General features: G+C 39.0%; 1 protein-coding gene across 10 annotated transcripts in view; it reads left to right on the top strand.

Moving 5' to 3' along the window:
- ANKS1B (ankyrin repeat and sterile alpha motif domain containing 1B) overlaps positions 1-20,771 on the top strand; it is a 412,583-nt gene that overhangs the window by 241,301 nt on the left and 150,511 nt on the right. For all 10 annotated transcript variants that reach the window (XM_040696043.2, XM_025148302.3, XM_015284725.4 and 7 more), the window contains 2 exons: positions 3,456-3,554; positions 17,642-17,794. In XM_040696043.2, coding sequence (XP_040551977.1) covers positions 3,456-3,554; positions 17,642-17,794 — 252 coding nt within the window. The remainder of the gene's footprint in view (positions 1-3,455; positions 3,555-17,641; positions 17,795-20,771) is intronic.

Here is a 20,771-nt window from a genome sequence, read left to right as displayed (position 1 = left end):
TGATATTCCTGAGAGCAGTGCAGAGCCACAAAGCCCCAGGAGCATTAGCTGTACTATTCCATCAAGCGAACTTCAGAACCAGAGTATTTCTAGTTCATATGTAAGCCTATCCCTTACGCATTTACATGACAGGAATTTCAACAGTGTAAACTGAAATTGATGAGATCTGAATCTGCCCTAGTATAATTAATTTTGATACATTCTTACAGCTTTATGTCTGAGAAGTTTTCCTTCCAACTAAGTTTTCCTATAGATTTAGGAAAGCTGTAAAATCACCTCAAAGCCTCTTATGTTTTTATTACGTAATAAGAACAGTAGAGATTGCTGTCCCATATTTTCTGTTATAACAGCCTGTATTTTCTTGTATATAAGCATATCAAAGTTAAATCTGTCGACTGAAGTTGTCTAGATGTCTACTAGAATTATTTTGTTTCGGTGAATGTTTCAGCTAATACAGCTCAGTTATTTTTGAGGCTGAAATAATGTGAAAAGACATTATTGTATTCATACTCAATTAAATTTGCCATGTCATCTATATAACGTTAATTGAGGTTAAAATCAGCCCAGTTTATAATAAATGTGTGCACAGCATCTAAGAGAAGGGAGCAAAATTCTTCTCTTATCCCTGATCTGCTGGAGCAAAAAGAAGGAAGTGAGGCTTTCCTCACTCTTGATGGACGAGGCTATGGAAGGAGGCTGGAGGAGAGCAAGAAGAGAAATCAGGTAAAAAGAGAATCAAGGATTGGGATTAAGGGGAGAATGGAAGCAGACACCAGGGAGATAGAAATAAGGGGGACTGTTTCTTTCCCTTCAGAGGCAGCTTTCTACAATCAGTTTATTCTTCTTTGTCAGCAAGAGAGAGAATTATTATCTAAAGTTCCTCTATTTGCTCTTGTGGAGAGATAAAGAACAGGCTTACCCCTTAGGAGGAGACAACAGGATCTGTTTTACAATAGGGATGAGTGGCTGCTGCTGTTGACACTGATGGTAACACAGGAAAAGCTGCAAGCACATGAAGACCAGGTTCTTGCCTTTGCAGACTGAGGACAAGGAGGCAACACTGACTCCAGGCTTTTCCTGAAATTAAACAAACAAACAAACAAACAAAAGACAACTAAAGGCAAATAAAAAAAAAATGACCTAGTACAGAAATAAAAACAATTGTGAGGAATTAACAAAATAATGCTGTCTCTGCCAAGCAGCAACTTGGCACAAACAGGCAGCATTTTTCCTGTGCCTGAGTATTTGTTGAACTGGGTTGTAAATTTACAGTATTTTAAGTGGTGTGCCAAGGTTCATGACACCAATAAACAGTATGTATTAGCTCAGTGATGAGTACACCCTGATTGTGCATAAACATCATACAGTGATGAGGGGTGAAATCTGGAAAACAGCAAAAGGAAGTGAAAGCAATAGCAGTAAACAAATTGCTGCATTTATTAAAATGAGTGAAAATATATAGTCGGTTTTTTTGGACAGGACCTTCTGTTGGCTCAATTTGCTTAAAGCCATTTATGCTAGATATTTCCAGCAGCAATAACAAAAAATGCAGGGTTGTTTGGTTTGGTTTGGTTTTACCCCAGCCCTTCCCCTAAATTTACAGCCCCCTTTAGGTTAATTAACCTAGAAAAGAAAAAGGGAGAAATGACATTTTATATGTGTTTGCCAGGAAGATAAAAGGGTATTAACCCCACCTTCTCACTACCACCGTTTGCACAGCCTGTGCTGCGTGCACTCTTATACAACATGATGTACTTAAAATGACATGATTGCACAGCTTCTCTCTTCAGAACAGCGCTGTTCTGATGCCATGCACAAATTCTTTCAAGATACGATTTGCATCCTTGTAGCCTTAAATCATACCCCTTGCTGTGAAATATAATTTTAAATGTAATAGCTTTGTAATGTTTCCATGATTGCCTTACAAAGACCTCCCTAAGATTTTGCAAGATATTCTGCAGGGTAGCACTTGAGAGTCCTCAAGAGTACATCTGTAAACTAATCAGTCCATCTGAAAGGAGAGAAGATTTAGCAGTCAAACAGGGTGAAGCATTGCTTATTTCACTGTGCTTTTTGAAAGAAAGCCATGTTGCAGGGGGACAGGAGATTTGATATTCAGAAATAATTCATACCCTTTGTTAAGCCCTGATTCAGCAAAGCATTTAAGCGTGTTCTGCTCTGAGCTTCTCAGTTTTTGACTTTGCTGTTCCTTAAGATCACTACTGAATCAGAAGCAGCAAGCTAAATAGAAAGGTGGAGATAAAGTTTTTCATGGATTTGCTTGCATAAAGCCTATTTCATGGCGATGTTAAATGAGTGCAAACAGTAAAAATTCTTCGTTTTAGCAAATTAGCATCATAAGGCTCCTGTAGGGTTAGAAGTTCAGAAAGGTAATCTGCTTATTTGCTGGATTGCTCCATAAATGTAAGTTGGAAGTTTTTTTTTATCTTTCGGTCTGAAATGAAGTAGTTGAAAAAGGAATGCAGGATTGCCAGCCTACTTTGAATGGTCTTGTTATGATCCCTGGCTGCAATTGAGTTTTTGAACTACTGTTGTGCCTCCTGTGACTCATAATAGTCACTGCCAGCTAATCAACTACCTTATCTTTCAAATGCTAAACTTTCTACCTTTGTGTTGCCAGACTCCTTGAACTGCACCTTGTATGGCCCACTCTTTGGATGAACTGCAGGATCATCTTTTAGGAGTCATATTACCCTCTTACTTGCGTAGTTGTACTTTGCTTCTGACTGCTAGAAGATCCTACAAATAGAGTCTTCAATTGCAGACTTATGGATTTTTGTGGACTTTTCTTTTGTGTATTGTTTAGACAGATGGTCTCTAGCTGGTGTTTGCATGTTAAGAATTCTTTGACCTGCCCGCAAGCAGGGAGATAAGAGCAGCGATGGGTAATGTTTGGGCTGCATCCATACAGCTAAATTCAGGGGGAGGGAGCCATATGGGGTTTGTGAATAACACTCTCTCTCTTAGGTTTCTTCAGCATTTAACTGATAAGTAGCTAAAGAGTTTTATTCTCATCCATTCTGCTTTTCTTAATATGTGTTTAGTATTTTCAAGACTGAATTAAAATGAACATGACTGGGTGATGTAGGAGAATGAAAAAAATAAACAGTTTTGGAATATTTCTATGGCCATGTCCTTGGTTCCAATCAAATGAAAGAATGTTCATATCTGATTTTTGGCTTTATTGGGAGTTACAGTTTCTCTATTGATATGGGTGCCAGCAGTATAGCAATTGTCCATGAGTTCAAGTGCCCTCCCCCATGTTTTGCCAACGTGACAACGAGTGCCACCATCAGTCATTTGTTAATCTTGGCCAATACAATAACTTAAGCAAAGTGTTCTCTTCTAAACGCAGCAGAAGGGGCTTGTTTCAAGCTGTTGAAGTCATCTGATCTTTTTTCATTTTATTTCTACCCTTTTTCCTCTCATTTTAGGGAAGCAACGTGATGGAGGACCAAGATCTCTTGGAAATAGGAATACTTAACTCTGGACATAGACAGAGAATACTCCAAGCAATCCAGCTTCTCCCAAAGGTATAGTTTCTGTTATTATGCAAGTTAGAAATCTAACACCTACAGCTTTCACATTTTTTAAAGCACTTATTTTGAATGGGAGTAAACAGAAGTCCCTACTGGTCTTGTTACCATTTGTTGTATGTGCAAAAGTATAATAAAGTAATATAATTACATTGAACCCACTTTGCATGGACATAATTAACAAACAAAGCAAAGGAGTGTAAAATCTGTAATTTCAAATTACAGCTGCTTAGAATTTATTTTAATTACTTCTAGTTTTTCAGTCTGTTTATACACCCTGTCATTACACATATGTAAACAAGGCTGTCAATGAATACTCGTTTGACCTGAAAGTACTTTTCCCTTTGAAGAAAAAATTATATAAGTATTTGTCATACCTTTGGATGAAACATGTTTTTCCTAATACTTGCCTTTCGTGTATGATTTGGAGACTTCCTGCAGGCTCCATATTTGTTTCGCTGCTTTGTATTTTTGCTTCTCAGCTGTGGACATAATAACATGCAGTCATTTTCCCATCATTTTTTAGTGCTAGCTGATTTAAGCTACAGATTTTAAAATCAGTGGTATAAAGGCATGGTTCTTATATTTTGCACAACAGAATGATATCAGTGCAGGCTTCTGCTAATGTTCCTAAACACCGAAACTTGAATAGGTAAATGAAAGAGACACTGGGCTAAGCATGAAAATTTAGTGATTTTGAAAAGCTGTGTAAGGAGAATGAATGAGAAGCCAGAGACACCACTAATTCTCAGAGGTCTGCCATGAAAGATACTGAGGCAGGAATAACATCTGGTGTAAAGTGCTTGGATTACTCTGGAGTTTGAGAGCAGCATGTGTGGAATGATCAAGGTAGAGATTAAACTGTTAGCAGTTTGACAATGCCAAAAAGTGAGAAGAGCCATTAAAGGATTTTTCAGTTTGGATCATGAGTCTGATTCTGCCAAAAGAGGATTTTTGATTCATTATATTTTGTTATAAAAGTTTTTATGGATTGCCCATAAAAGAGAACAAGGATTTATTTTGTATGGGAAATATGTAAAGTTGTGAATTGTTTCCACTGATGGATGTGCTAGACAATCTTTGTATCCTACAATTTGAGTCTGTGCACTGAAACAACAAACATGATTAAAGACAGTAATATTCCATATACCATATTAGACAAGTGAGATAAATGGTGTGAGTATTAGTCTGTATAAAAGTAGTGTTTGATGAATTACAACAGATATTTACCGTTTAAATGTGAATTTATGAATTCTTCAACAATGCTGTCATTCAAAAAAAAATCTTTGCAATTTTAATCCCTGCTCTTAGTTGAAGTATTTTTTTTGTTTTTCATATTTCATGAAGACACCAACTCTTTTTTATTCATTTAAATTGTTCAGAATTAATGAACAATTTTTTAATATTTCATGTTTTTAGTGCTATCTACTGGTGTTTATGAAAATATTTATAATTATCATAGAATCATAGAATGGCTTAGGTTGGAGGGAGCCTTAAAGATCATCCAGTTCCAACTCCCCTTCCATGATCAGGATTGCCAACCACTAGATCAGACTGGCCAGGATCCTATCCAACCTGGCCTTGAATGCCTCCCAAGATGGGGCATCCGCAGATTCTCTGGGCGGCCTGTTCCACCACCTCACTACCCTCTGAGTGAAGAATTTCTTCCTAACATCTAATCTAAATCTCCACTCTTTTAGTCTAAAGTCGTTTCCCCTTGTCCTGTCATGATCAGACCATGTGAAAAGTAGATCCTCCTCATGCTTGTAAGCTCCCCTTCAGGTACTGGGAGATCGCAGTGAGGTCTCCCTGGAACCATCTTCTCTTCTCCAAGCTAAACAACCCCGATTCCCTCAACTTATCTTCACTGGAGGGCTCCAGCTCTTTGATCATGTTCATGGCCCTCCTCCAGACCTGCTCCAACAGCTCCACATCCCTCTTGTGCTGGGGGCCTCAGGCTTGGACACAGTACTCTAGATGGGGCCTCATGAAGGCAGAGTAGAGGGGAACAGTCCCCTCCCTTTGCCAGCTGGCCACCCCTCTTGATGCAGCGCAGGATACTGTTGGCCTTTCAGTCTGCAAGAGCACACTACTGGCTCATGTCCAGCTTTTTGTCCATCAGGAGCCCCAAGTCTTTCTCCACAGGGCTGCTCTCAATGAATTCTCCCAGTCTGTAATTGTATCTGAGATAGCCTCAATTCAATTGCAACACCTTGCAGTTGGCCTTGTTAAACTTCATACACTCACTTTTCAAGTGGGTCCAGGTCCCTCTGGATGGCATCCTTCCATTGTGTCAGCTGCACCACAGCTTAGAGTCATAAGTAAACTTGCTGAGGGTACTCTCCCTCCCACTGTCTATGTCATTAATAAAGATGTTGAAGGGCATCGGTCCCAAGACAGACCCCTGGGGGACACCACTTCTGACCAGCCTCCACTTGGACTTAGAGCTATTGGAAACAACCCTCTGGCTACAACCATCCAACCAATTATTTATCCGTGTAATAGTCCACTTAAAATCTATATCTCTCCAATTTAGAGATAAGGATGTGGTGTGGGACCACATCAATGAGCATAAGTCCAGGTAGACAACATCAGTTGCCCTTCTTTTGTCTACCAGTCCCATCACTCCATTATAGAAGGCCACCCGATTGGTCAGCCATGATCTACCCTTGGTAAAGCCATGCTGGCTGTCTCAGATCACCTCCTCATCTTGCATGTGCCTTAACATCTCTACCAGGAGGATCTGCTCTATGATCATCCCATGCACAGAAGTGAGGCTCATTGACCTGTAGTTTCCCGGATCTTCCTTTCTCTCTTTCTTGAATATGGAAGCAGTGTTTTCCAGTGACGAGGGACTTCACCTGAAAGCCATGATTTTTCAAATATGATGGAGAGCAGCTTGGAAGCCACATCAGCCCATTCCTTCAGAGCTCTGGGATGCATGTTGTCTGACCCCATAGACTTGTACACATTCAGCTTCATGAGGTGGTCTTGGACTTGCTCCACTCTTACACTGCGAGAGATTTTGCTCCTCTGGCCCCTGCTTAGAAGTTCAGGGACATGAGAGGCGTTGAGAAGCCTGACTGACCATGAAGACCAAGGCAAAGAACTTGTTAAGTACCTCAGCCTTCTCCATGTCTGAGGAAGTCAGCTCTCCCTTTTCATTTATGAGAGGGGGCACACTCTCCTTTGCCTGTCTCTTCTGACCAATGTATATAAAGAAACCCTTCTCGTAGTTTATCACATCCCTTGCCAGTTTCAATTCCATCTGTGCCTTGGCTTTTCTGATCCCATCCCTGCACATCTGGACAGCATCCCTATATTCTTTCTAGGCCATCCATCCCTGCTTCTGCTGCTTTTACTTTTTTTCCCCTGAGCCTGGCCAGTGGGTCCTTGCTCAGCCGCACTGGTTTCCTGCCTCTTCTGCCTGATTTCTTATTCTGGGGGATGGAGAGCTATTCTGCCTTAAGAAAGGCATCCTTAAAGTGCTGCCAGCTCTGTTCTGTTCCTTTGTCCCCAAGGACGATTTCCCAGGGGAACTCATCCAGCAATTCCTTTAACAGCCTGAACTTCACTCTCCTGAGGTCAGGGTCCTGACTCCACTTTTTGCCAGGCTCGTGTTCCTCAAGATCATGAACTTGACATAGGCATGGTTGCTGCAGCCCACGCTGACTCCAGTCATAACTTCTTTTACAATGCCTTCTGCATTGGTGAGCACCAGGTCCAACAACACTTCACCTCCAGTAGACCTCAGTACAATACCTGTCCAATTCTGAACCAGAAGGTTGTCATCAATGGACTCCAGGAGTCTCGTGGATTGCTTGCAGTTTGCTGTGTTGTTCTCCCAGCAGATATCTGGGTGGTTGAATACCCCCATCAGGATAAGAGCCTTCAAGAACAACACTTCTTGCAGCTGAAGCATGAAGGCGTCATCAACAGGCTCCCCTTGATCAGATGGCCTGTAGTAGACCCTGATCACCAGATGCCCTTTATTGGTCCAGTCCCTAATTTTAATCCACAAGCTCTCTACCTGTTCACGACTACTTCTCAGAGGCAGCTCTTCTCAGTCTATCCATTTCTTAACATAGAGGGCAACTCCCACACACCTCCCACCTTGCCTATCCCTTCTAAAAAACTTATAGCCATCAATCATGGTATTCCAGTTCTATGAGTCATCCTACCATGTTTCCGTGACAGCAGTAAGATGATAGTTCTCCAATTGCACCACAGTTTCCACTTCCTCCTGCTTACTTCCCATGCTGTGTGCATTGGTATAAAGGCACTTCAGCTGGCTTTTGGCTGCATTACCTTCTTGAAGAAGCTCTCTCTGATAACTCTGGGATGAAGTTGAGATTTTCCCCCATTGATTCTTTGACAGTGTTCTCTGAATCTTTGTTTTCCTCAGCAGTACATCCTCTTCCCCCATTAAATCTAGTTAAAGCCCTGGTGATGAACCCCGACAGCTTACTGCCTAGCATATTCTTGCTCCTCCTGGTCAGTTGTGTCCCACCCCAAGTCAGCCTTCCTAGTTTATCAAAGGTGTGTCCTAGACCATAGAAGCCAAAGCCCTGGGTGTGACACCATCCATGCAGCCATTCATTTAATTTGTCTGTTATCTTCCTTCTGCCTACACCTCAGTCTCCAGCCAGGAGGACTGAGGAAAACTCTACCTGCACTTCCATTTCTTTCAGCATGTTCCCAAGCGACATTTATATATTTCTTTATTTCCTAGTCACAGCTTTATGACACCCAGTTTGAAAGACCAGGAGTGGATAGTAGTCTTCTGGCTTTATCATACCTGCTATCTTTTTCCTTATATCTCAAATGCAGGCCTCTGGCAGGCAGTAAACCTTTCTAGAGAAGTTATCTGTGTGACAAATGAGTGCCTCAGTGTCCCTCAACACAGATTATTCAATTACTAAGACCCTTCACCTTTTTTTTAGTGGCACTGGTTGTGACTCTGGTTCTTGGTTGGATCTTCTTAACATGGTTGCCCCTTTCTTGTTCCAAACCACTGTCCATACCTTCTTCTCCTTCCACCCCATAGCTTCATATCTATTGGCTAGGGAGACTTTGGGGGGAAGAGGGTATGGGCTTGTCCTTCTGTCCCGAGCAGAGACAAGGTTCTTACCTCCTTCATCCTGCATGAGTTTGTCCTCTGTTAGGTTGGAAGCCTTCTTATTCTTATTCTCCTTGATGGGGCTTAAGACAGAGCTATTGGGCTGCTTGTGCCACTGCATAATGCCAGGCATCAATTTCTCTCTCCAGCTGCTGGATATTTATCAGCCTGGCAACTTCCTCTCACAGCCTGGTTAGCCACTCAAAAAGGTGATCAAGCTGGGTGTGCTTGCACACAAAACACCCTCACTTACCTCAGTTGGATGACTTCCAGATTCTGAAACTTCCCACAGCCAGAGGTCTGGGCAGCTCTTTTGCTCCCTGGGAGGTCCACCTGTGTAAATGTGTCATCCCAGAAAGACTGTGGGCCCTCTGTCAAGAGTTGTGGTCACCATCGTAGTTTCAATAGGGTGCCTCACCCTTCTGAAAGGAGCAGGCTGCCTAACACCCTCCCTGCTTGCCCTGCCTGTGCCAACTGCAGGACAAACTGCCATGCCCATCTGTCTGCACATCCTGTTCGCAGTGCTCCCTGGGAACATCCTTTGTATGAGCAAGGGTTGCATGCCTTCCCTCCCAGCTCTGCCTACATTGTGTTAGAGCTGCTTCTCATCACTGACTCCACTTTTCCCACTCGGGAGGCAGGGGCCACTTCTTACAGTTTTTCCACCATTTTGTTTCAGTTTTGCCTCTGCAAAGTGTCCATTGATGCAAGCCTCCACTCCAAAGTTGATTGGCTTGAGGTTTTCTTAATGTCAGCTTTTCAACAGTATGCTAATGCTGAGAGCCACATTTTGTCACATAACTCCAATTAAGGTCTTCTTAAAATATGCTTCATATAAGAAGAGATGATAGAATGAAGATCTAGAGGCCCCCTTAAAACCTATTGTGAACAAGATGGTTATGCAGTTAGTTGAAATAATTAGCGTCTTCTGAATTAAAGATAACTAAGTTACACAGGAAGGCTTGAAAACATGGGCTGAATAACAGTGGGGTGGTCTTTAGAAGCTTCCCTGTTGAAACAGAAAAAACAGTCCTCAAGGACCAAGTTTATGCATCTTTGATGCAGGAATGTTTCACCAAAACAAAAGCAGTTGAAAGCTGAAGCTGTGCATCATATTTCTTCACTTAAATGAAGTCAGCAACTCAAGAGAGTTTACATTGTAAAGACACATACTTTTCTATTCAAACCGAATTTGTTTGAAGGCAGAGTTGTTGGAATAGTTGTGGGGCTCACAATTTTTTTCTTGTATAACTCATCCTTGCTGTATTTACCATAGCTTTCTAAAAAACTACCAAACATGCATATACTGCAGAAAACCACGAAATGGCTTCTATATATGCATTACTCTGTTGTAAAGTTCAATCCTATCATCACGCATTCAAAATAGTGCATAGCTTCTAAATATTTTAAGATTTCAATCCCTAATTACTGATATGATTAGAGAATACATTCTTAAAGTTTGTTTGTTTTGAAAAGGTGCCTCTTTTCTGGTCCTCATCTAATTTAGAACTTGATGATTCCTTGCCTTTTAGTAGTTAGCAATATTACTAGTGATTGTGTTGTTAGTTTTACTATTAATCCTTCCTAACTTTGGATGCTTCTCAACTTGGGTTTTGGGATAGAACTTAAGTGATTTGGAAAAACATTTACAGGTCTACACTTCTTTAGGGCCACACTAGGGCCTGAAGTAGTTTTAAATAGGAAAAAAAAAACCCACGTATCTATCCAAATATAGATCAATTTATTGTTGTATTTTCTTATACTGTGTTTAACCATTACAAAAAGGCGTTTGAACCAGATTTCTCAAAATAGAATATTTTTCCTTAATATTTCCGTATTTGAGGAAAACATTTCATAAGAGAGTAAGATAATATGTTTGTAAAAGATAAGGAGAGTTGGAATCTTTTTTTGCTTGTCATTATATCCTTTTTGTTAGATTAGAGATAGCAGCCCACATTCTCATCTTACACTAATGTAGTTTCAGTTATTCAAGTTTCACATTAATATTAACTAGAGTGCTTTATGGTTTATTATTATTAGATAAGGTTAAGACGTGCCAGTAGAAATATAATTTGTAAAGCTAATTCTTAAAACGGAAATATTTTATGCATGACACCAGTTTTAGAGCAAATGTCTTAGCAGAGTTTGATATTGCATTCAGATTTTTTTATGTGTGTTAACAGAATGAAATCAATAAATCTTTGGAGATGGATTGTGTATGTTTTATTAAAAGGAAGTTCAGATGTGTAGAGAGCCAGAGACCATGCCTGAAAGTGTACTAAACTTGCAAGTACAAGGACTTCAGAAAAAAACCTAATACTGAGGGAGTACTTGTGTGCAAGATACGCTTAATCAACTAAGAAAACAATAGAAGTCACATTGTGTTATTTTCAGTTATCTTGGCATCCAGAGTCTATGTACAAGTGAATTCTCAATGGATTCCTAAGTGGTTGCAATATTTTTGAAAATAATTATCCTAGCTCATCTGAGGACCTAGATGAGAAAAAGGAATTTTTTCATGTGGGTTGCTCAATATAAAGCTCCCTCTCCCAGCCTATAATGGGAACACATTCTCTCATTTGACAGATGGAAGAATGTTGCTAGCTTAAAGCTTTTTCCTGGCTTCAAAGCTATTCTTATAGTATGCAGCTTGTTCCTTCCTGCACAGAGAGGTTTCACGTCTGGGAATTTTGTAGCAGTGGCATGCAGGCAGCAAGCCTGTTTCCTGGGTGCTTTGCAGAAGCAGACAAAAAGTAGGACATGAGTGGGGTATTGAGCACATGCTCTCTGTAAATAGTGTTATATGAGCAGTAAAGCTGTGCTTCTAAAAAGTGCTAGATCTATTACTCATATGTAACACCCATTTTGTGTAAGCACAGTAAATCTGGCGTTTAGGAACACAGAACTACTTTGCCTGTGCCCATTAACTATGCTGTGTATATAGCAGAGAGGGACCAAATCATATATTTGCTATTGCTATCTATCGGTTTAGATGTTGCAGAGCTTAGCAAGCTATTTTGAATCTTGGTGTTTAATTCTCTCTCATTCAGCACAGCTAACAGATAGATCACCAGCACTTCCATTCTTAATGACAGTGACCAAAGGAGGAGATGCTACAAAGTGGATATCATAACATCTATGTCCCTTTCTAGCTATGACTTCTTGGTTTAGTTATGGTCTGCTGGAATTGAAGATGTAGAACAGGTGTCAAGGGACGTGCTTTCTATCCTGCTGTTTTTCTTCCTTCTAACACCTCTCAAAGTTACTTACCAGGCTTGGAAGGATGTCACTCACCTGCTCGTTACACTGCTTCTAAGGCCATAAGGACAGAAAAAAAAAAAAAAAAGTGTTAGATTCAGCATAACACAGAAGTTTTTCAACTCTGAAACACAAAGGAATGGATCTGTGGAACAGAGCAGTTGTTAGAAACATCCATACTATAGTTCAGGGTGTTTATCTCAGACTGGTGTCTCAATTCATGTGCTTCAAAGCTGTCTGATGAAAGTAGTCCCATTAATGTTCTCCTTTTTTTCTTCTGTTAGTGAGCTACTCCTGATGGGACATGAAATCGTTTATTTGTTTCATGTAAATTACAGTAGCTGTCACTGTTCCTGTCACCATTACCCATTGAGCAAGTCTTATTTCTACTCATGCTTTTTTATATTGTTATTTGTGGTTAACTCCATATTGCCTACTCTCTACCCTGAGGCACACTAATATGCTATAGGAGAGAAAGTGTTATTTTCTATAATGGCATCCTGAATGTCCTAGACTTTCTGCACATACTTCTGTCTGAGAAAGAAGATACTGCTTTCTGGAAGTCTCAGGTAGTAGTAGTTGTTTTTTTTTAATATATGACAAGGTAAAAAAGAAGCACAAAAATTTTGCATACTGCTCTTCCTTACCCACTATACTTTTGCAGGCAGGTCCTTGTTTGCACTCAGTGACTTTCTCAGCAGCAGCAGCAATTAAAAAATCTTTTCAGATCTGTAGGAAGTTCTGCTGGTCTGCTTGAGAACTGTCTCTCTGTTCCTGTCCTGATTCCCCCTCAGCCTTCCCCCCTTACAACAGTCCAGAATTAATCAGATTGGTAATTGATAGTTTCGTATACATCCCTGAGAGAGATGATTAAATGTCTCAGAAAGGCCAGCATTTTAGAAGAAACCATTATATGCCTGCTAAAAAGATCTTTCTTGCAAACCAGCACAAGTGTGTGAATTCACTGTAATCGCTGCTGTCATTTAAAAAGCTGTGAAAGTCAAGTCATCTCTTTCTCCTTATGCAGGGGATAAAAAGCTTGATTTTAATGCAGTGATGAGATTCACCAGATAATGATATAACCTGTAGAGAAAATAGCGTTAGTTCCCCATCTGTCTGAGGTGAACACAAAAAACTAGAAATAGTCCATTTTATTGAATTCACCAGTGCATATATGATTACTGTAAAGCTCCACTCGTATTTACTTGGACACCTTTAAGAGACAAAAAGTCAAATAAGGGACCATCTATTCTAATGTAAAACACAGGATAGGTATAGTAGTGATATGCTTCTAAAAAAAACTGGTATACATGCAGTCTCTTGTAAAGAGACTCAACCCAATAGGATGCTATTTGATATTAACATCTGGTTATGAGAAAGTGCTCTTTCTGGCTTCTGCTTTCTATTCATTTCAAAGGAAGCCATGCTTGTGAAAGATCAGTGAGACCAAGAAGAGAAATCTCCTGAGTTTTGTGTCTTCCTCTGTGCTTAGCTTATATCATATTTTCTTTAACATTTTTTTCTCTCTATCACTCCTAAATCCTATGGGCTTCATCCTTAGATTTTTTAGTAGTCAGCATGCTAAAACCATCTGCAATGAAACAGCTAGCAACAATACTGCTCTTTAAATAGAGTAACCTAATGAACTGGAAGCACCGTCTATGGAGGAACAACCGCTTCTATTTACGAGCAGTTGATCATTGAAAGGCTGTATTTACAACAGTCAAGACTTAAATCTTAGAAATTTTATATGAGTCAAACAGTGTGGACATACGTGGTTAGATGTTTGACACCACTGGTACATCTGTTGGTTCTGGTATGAAATGATTGAAAATATGGTCAGTAAAATGGGAAGTCTTTTTCTATCAAAAACAAACAAGCAGTAGTGAACAAAGCAAACAGAAACAATCAGCAGTTAGCATCAGTGAGGTATTCTACAAGGTACAAATGATCTGTGAGAGGAGACTAAGATTATGGTGTAATATAGAAAAAAAGGTACATGCAGTTCAAGAGCTATTACCTATTAATGAGAACATGGATACAAGGCAGCTGAAGTTCAGCTGTAATCAATTGGCAGTGTTTCTGAACAGCTGTATTTCAAACTGTTTCTATTTTTATTTAAAAGCTCCATAACATTTTATATGAAAGCAGGTACTGTTAGTGATACTGTCATGTCTAGGTAGCCAATCTGTCAAAGAATATTTGAAAGGAAGAAATTCAGCCAGCTGAGAATGACAGTTAATAAGTTAGATGATGTTATTAACAGACATAACAAAACTTGCCATACAAGGGAACCAATAGTGGAAGTTTATTAGTTTTCATGTATCGGACACATTTTAGAAAATCTGTTTAGAAAAGAGATTGGTTCTTTGTTTGTGACAAAACAAATTATTGCTTTTTGGCTGAAACTGACGGCAAATATCCTAGTTCTGAGATTAGTTTTCTGTCACTGGTGTCAGGGAGCAGGAGGCAGGCTCTCCACACCACAACAGGTGACACCCTCTCAGAGGCTAGAGGGATGCTGGGGACATTGGGCCATGCTGTTGCCAAGAAGGACAAAGCACTTATCCAAGGAGAGTAAGGCAGGAATGGTCTCAGCAACTGGGAACATCCACAGCCTAAGGAAAATCCACAGACACAAGGACAGTCTGAGGTTGATTTCAGAGGATGAGTCAGTGGGAAGGATCAGTAAGGTACTGGTTAGGTACAGATGTACCTACAGCATAGCTCAGGTGATGGCCAAGGTCATGGGCCTGAGTTCAATTTCAGCTCCTGCAGAAGGTGAAGTAGCCCCATCAAAACTTCTTACTGCACTCTGTGTGGGTATGACCCATGGTTACTCAGGTGCCCTATACCTGATTTGGCGTTCAACACAGGCAGCCAAATCACGGAATCACAGAATGGCTGAGGCAGGAAGGCACCTCTGGGTCCACCTCATCTAAACCCAGGCATGGCTACCTAGAACAGGCTACCAAGGCACATGTTCAGATGTCTTTTAAAGATCTTCACGGAAGAAAACTACACAGATTTTCTGGGCAACCTGTTCCGGTGCTCCTTCTCTTGCACAGTAAAGTGCTTCCTGATGTTTAAATGGAACACCCTGTATTCCAGGCTTCGGGGCAGAGAAAGGGAAAACGTTGCAGACTCTCCTGGTGCCTCACAGTACTCCAGTGCATGTTCATGTAACCTGCTAAGTGACTTGATGACAATTTGTCTGTTGGCATCAAATTCAGAGTGTGAAATTGCTGCATACATTTCAGTTGTTCTCAGCATTTTGCTTATTGGGCTGTTCTGTGTTTCCTTGCTTGCATCCCTTTGCAACACACCTCAGTAGGATTGATATCTGTTTCAACAGCCCTTCTGATGGAGATCTCCTTTCAGAACTCAGAATTCAGAAACTTCCCATGCCAGGTTTGCTCTTCATAGAAACTGATGGGCTTCCAGTATTATGTGTTAAACAGAATGAGGTTTCTTAATCAGCAGATCAAAAGAAAAAATAGTGCTAAAATCAATAATTATTAAACTTAAAGTTTAAATAGTAATAAGCAAAAGATTTTGCATAACGTTCTCCATCTGAATTCTCTGAGAATTGTCTCAAAAGTGCTTCACTTTTTTATGTTAGGAGAAGGGAAACAAAAGTATATTCCCTGTGGACCTCACACATCTTCTTCCTGTCTTCTCTATATAGAGATTTTTCTTCTGTTTATTGGGCCCTTTCTTTTCAAGTGTCTGTTGTTTAAGAATAACTTATTTCAAATCAGCTCTTGAAATACACATTCCAAGAGGCAGAACTGACAGGGTTCTCCCTGGTTTTGCAGTCTGCTGGGCAGACTACCTTTAGTATAAAATTGGAAATAAATCTGAATGACAATGGAAGAAGAATTTGCCATGCTTTTGACATTTGGAGCTTTCATTCTAAATCAGGATGAAACTAACTTCCAGAATGTCAAGATAAGCAACAAAACTGAATTCATAGTCATAACTTAATTCTTAATTCTGGCCTGTTAACTCTCACTTCCTAATATGAATCCTTTGCTTCAGAAGTGACCTGGAAGGCTACAATTCCCATAGTTAATTATGGGAATTCTCTACTCTCTCTTATATGATTTAAGGTAACGATTTCACTGCATCATTTAAATATTTCCATTAATATTTTATACCCAATATCTGCAACGAAAGACCAAAGAGTAGACTGTCAAATCCATGATGCAGTGTGTCTGCATTCTTCTTCTCTGCTACTGCAGGAAACCAAGATCAAGATTGGGACTTGCTGGCTTTCTGCATTTAAACAGATAGACAAACACTACTTTGGATTTCATTTTTTTTTTTTAATCTGCTTTGAATTCAAATTGCATTTCAGATAAACTCTGTGAAGTAAATTCGTTCAGGCAAGGTGTTAAGATCAGAATTCTTTTTAAATTACTTTATCACTTCAAACTTAAGCTCAAAGCTTTATATTTTTGTCATCCTTCCAGTGTTTCTTAGAAAGTTGCAATGTCTATAAGAAGGCAGAGATGGGAGACTGCCTTTCACCATGCACAGTACCACCCTTGCATATTTTGGAGATGCTGTGCTGAATGCAAAGCCTTCTAAACCTCTGAAACTTCTTAAAAGTTTACCTATTCAGTGTATTATCAAATTAGCAATACAAGCAAGTATGACAGTGATATGCAAATAGCAGTGTTGAAAATTGAAGCTATTGCATATTGTTTTCAATTTCTTTGCTTCTTTGCCACTGTTGCAAATTGCTTTATAATTCCTAACAACAGTGTGTCATAACTAATTGCACAGGTAGAGGTTTTATTCATTTTTTCTTTAATGGCTATCTTGAAAATCTTCTCTTGTGTCACTGAGAGGCAATTTGGAAAGAAAAATTGCAGTTCTTTACTTCTTAGTAGCTTTACAACATTCCAGAAAATTAGATGCCAGTTGGATTTCTTAGCTTTTTTATGAAAATAAAATGTATATGATTATGCATTTTCTGCTTGTGTTGATTTATAAATGCACATGGTGCTTTTCTGTGTACATCATTCTGTCAGTTCTGTTCCAGTAATATTTGTTTCAGTTGTCCAGTCTCAATCAACTTCACAGAAGCAGAGCAATCTAAACTATATTAAATTCCCAGGAGCTCCATGAAAAATATGACCATGTAGACGAAAGACACTATTTTAAACTTCCCTTGGGGGTGAAAAAATACACTGTGGCTTCAACCTCTATGAAATATCAGATAACCTAGTAGGAGAGATAAATTAGGAATAATATAACCAAGGAAATATGTTTCATTTGGAGTTTGATAGCAAAAGATCCAATCCTCAGTTTAATTTCTTCTCCTACTATGAAATCTTAGGTGACATTTCTGTGCAGTGAGGATATTAATAATCTCCTTCTCTCTCTCTCTCTCTCTCTCTGTCTCTCTTTTACCCTCCCTTGCTTATGTATTCTGTGATGTCTAGTAAGGATTGAACACGTGCTACATACAGTCTTGGTATATTTTAGTTTTAAAGGCAAAGAGTCATGAGAAAAAGATCCATTGAAAACTAAGTTTTATTAGTACTTTTACTCACAAAATTCTTTCTTTGTGTTGTGCTAATCCTAGAAAGGATGTCTGTCAGAGAATAAAGTCCCAAGGAAAATAATGCAAATAGCTACTCTCTGAAACATGTTGAATGAATATTATCAGAAATTCTCACTCATTCTTGTTTTTCAGATGAAGCAGATCGGTCATGATGGCTACAACCCCACCTCTGTAGCTGAATGGCTGGATTCCATTGAACTGGGTGACTATACCAAATCCTTTCTAATTAATGGCTATACATCGATGGACCTTGTGAAAAAAATCTGGGAGATTGAATTAATTAATGTAAGTTGGTTAATTTATAGCAGTGGTTGCTCCAAAATACGTTATAGTACATGTCTTTACGTAGGAAAGGAAAAGCACATAAGCAAATTGCACTACAAATACTCTCAACAAGTACTGTTAATGATTACAGCTTTCATGTTTTTACCTAGGTTGACTGTACCCTTTGCTTCTATCTGCATTTTCATTGTCTTTAGCATGATATTCAATCATGGCATATGCCTTCAGGATGCTGAATGACATTTCAAAGTATATTTTTTGTACGTTCTCACTTATAGAGTGCCTAACAACAGTAGCTCTCATAAACATACAGGTTTTTTTTCCACACGCTTTGGCTAAATTAAACTTGAAAAAAAGAAACCCTAAACGTAGGCAGGTTATGCTAATGGAACAAAATATTGTATTTAATTACCACTTTTGCTTGAAAGTTTGTTTACATAAGTCAGTTAAATTTGTTGCTTAAATATGGGCAACCATAAACTTTAAAGTGGACTGCACTGCATATTAATTTGGAATAAGATTAATTTTGTCTTATTACAGTGAACAAATTGAGAGTACAGCTTTACAGTTAGAATTTTCACATAAGTTTTGTGTCTGGTATTGATGTTGATTGCTTTTGTAAAAGATAGATGATTATAGCTTTGGATCTGCTGTGGCTTTTGAAATCAACTATATTGTCACCTTATCTGATCTTTAAGGCAATCCCTATGTGGACAAAAGCTCAATGTCATATTTTATTAGCTCTTCACAAACAAAAATCTGCTCTTCCTTCCTGTATAGGAGATGCTGTATCTCCACTTCTATTTAGTGCCTATCTGTCAGAGCAGTGAAAGGGCCACCAGAAGCCACAGGCAATCAAGCATAACTTCATAGTGGGGAATAGTTCTCAGTTCCCTTCAAGCTAAAGAAATAGGTAACATAAGAATGGTGCAAAGCCATGTTCCAACACAGTAACTGGTGTACAAGTTACAAGCAGGCATAGCCCAGGAGCAGTGTTTAAAAGAAGAGGTATTTCATATTAACAGAAAGACAAAGCTACTACTTGTTAAAATTTCTTTTCTTTACTTTTTTTTTTTTTCCCCAGTTAATTTTAGCTTGCATGCAAATGTAGAATGAGAGTAAGGATTAGTCTGCCCTACGTGTTCTGTGTTGCATTCAATGTATGTTGGAGGACTATAAATGAAGTTAGGATTCGATTGACGTTATGGGTGTCTGCTGCTAAGCTACTTATAACTGATTCTTTTTTCTATAAGTAGATGGAAATTTGTTAAGAACTGGGGACCCATTGCTCCAGAAGCTTATGTGGATGAACAGCCAGCACTGAGCTGAAAAAGTAGAAGTCTGTGCTCACGTTGTGTAACTTTATTTTGCATGCCAACCATTTTGCCATAATCAATTCACAAACAAATTACCTTTTAGCGCCCCCAAGTGGATCATTAGAGCCTCATTAAAGACACAGTTTAATTCCAAATTAATTTAATTGTTGAAAAGAGAAGTAAGTACATGCACTGAAATTAACAGGAATACATTCCTGTAAAATTAGTATAAACCAAACCAGTACATGTCCCTCTAATTTCAGGGATGTTCTCAATTCATGCCTATTTCAGCATGTTCTTAATTAATGCCTATGCTTCTTGGGAAAATGGTCCTTTTTGCCATGATTTGCAATAAGGAGCTATTAAACAGTTATTTAAATATTTTTTATGGTTACATATATAAATGTATCCCTGCTATTGGATTATATTGTTCAAGAGCACAGTGACTAAAGCAGTCATTAAAATCTCAGAATTTTCATTAGAGTCTAGCCAGTATGTATTTTCTTTCATTTTTCTGACTTTTCTACCCAATCAGTAGCATCTAATCACAATGAAATCATTGCTAATTACAGAAAGCTGTGGCTCTGGAAAGTACTTATTGTTATTTTGCTGTATGGGTTGCGGGGAAATTTTCAGAAATGGACAAGAAATTGGTCTGAGGCATTGTGCACTTTGGCTTATCTCTGACCTGCAGTCCTGCTGCCTGAAATCAATTTCAAAGGTTCCACCTCCTGTTCAGGCCAAGGCAAACAAGACCTTGTTACAGAAAGTTTTCATAAAGGAATCCATAAGCATCAAAGCCTCTAACTCTGGAATGTAACAGGGGCTACAGATAAAACTTTTTCCTTTTAGCCGTTGGTTAAACAGTTGCAGCCTCTGAGTTTGACATAAAAGCCATTCTTATTTCTATGCAAGGAGCTCATTAGTTCATATTTGGTGCTTCTTTCCATTATGCCTTTGGGAAATCATTCATGGCTTCTGGAGGGGGTAGAAGCAGATTTGAAGGTAAAGATAATATCTTTATTAAGTAAAATAGCATAGATGAAAGGGCATGGGAGAGAAGAGGGCATTTGATTTTTCACAAACCTTTCATTACATTCTAAAAAATTAAAATGATTTACTATATCTTCTTTCTTTACTTTTTGTCATCATCAACTTTTATGGTGGTGGATCAAGATCATGAGGTCGTAGATTTTTTTCCTTACATTAGCAGTAAGACTGTCTTTTGTCATAATGGCATCTAATATGCTTTTGTGAGTTTTACTTATAGCATGCCTCTAAACTTAGACGTGTGATGCTGACCAAGGTGCTTTTCTTCCATTTCAAGGTATAAGTCCATTAATTTATTAAAGCAAACAGTCCATTTTTTTTGGACAACAGAAAGCACACAGTATATTTTGAAATTCTGAAATCTCTAACTGAATGAATCTAGCTACCTTATTGGCAGAGAGAAACAAATTTAAGATGCAGTTTCCTGCTGCAATTTAATGTCTGCTCTAATTTGTGTACTAGTCTCCTTTGGACTTTTATGTATACATATATATAACGTGTATTCCTTCAAGCACAATCAAGCAGCTATTACTTAAAGCAATTGAACCAAACTTTAAAAAGCTATTAGCTTGTGTTTCTTGTTAGCTCCTGCCAGCCTCCCCAGTCTGACTTCA

This window comes from Gallus gallus, chromosome 1 (genome assembly GCF_016699485.2).
Source record: "Gallus gallus isolate bGalGal1 chromosome 1, bGalGal1.mat.broiler.GRCg7b, whole genome shotgun sequence".
NCBI classification, from domain to species: Eukaryota; Metazoa; Chordata; class Aves; order Galliformes; family Phasianidae; genus Gallus; species Gallus gallus.
The sequence above is the reverse complement of the archived record's forward strand: the minus strand, read 5'-3'. Positions and strand labels throughout refer to the sequence as shown.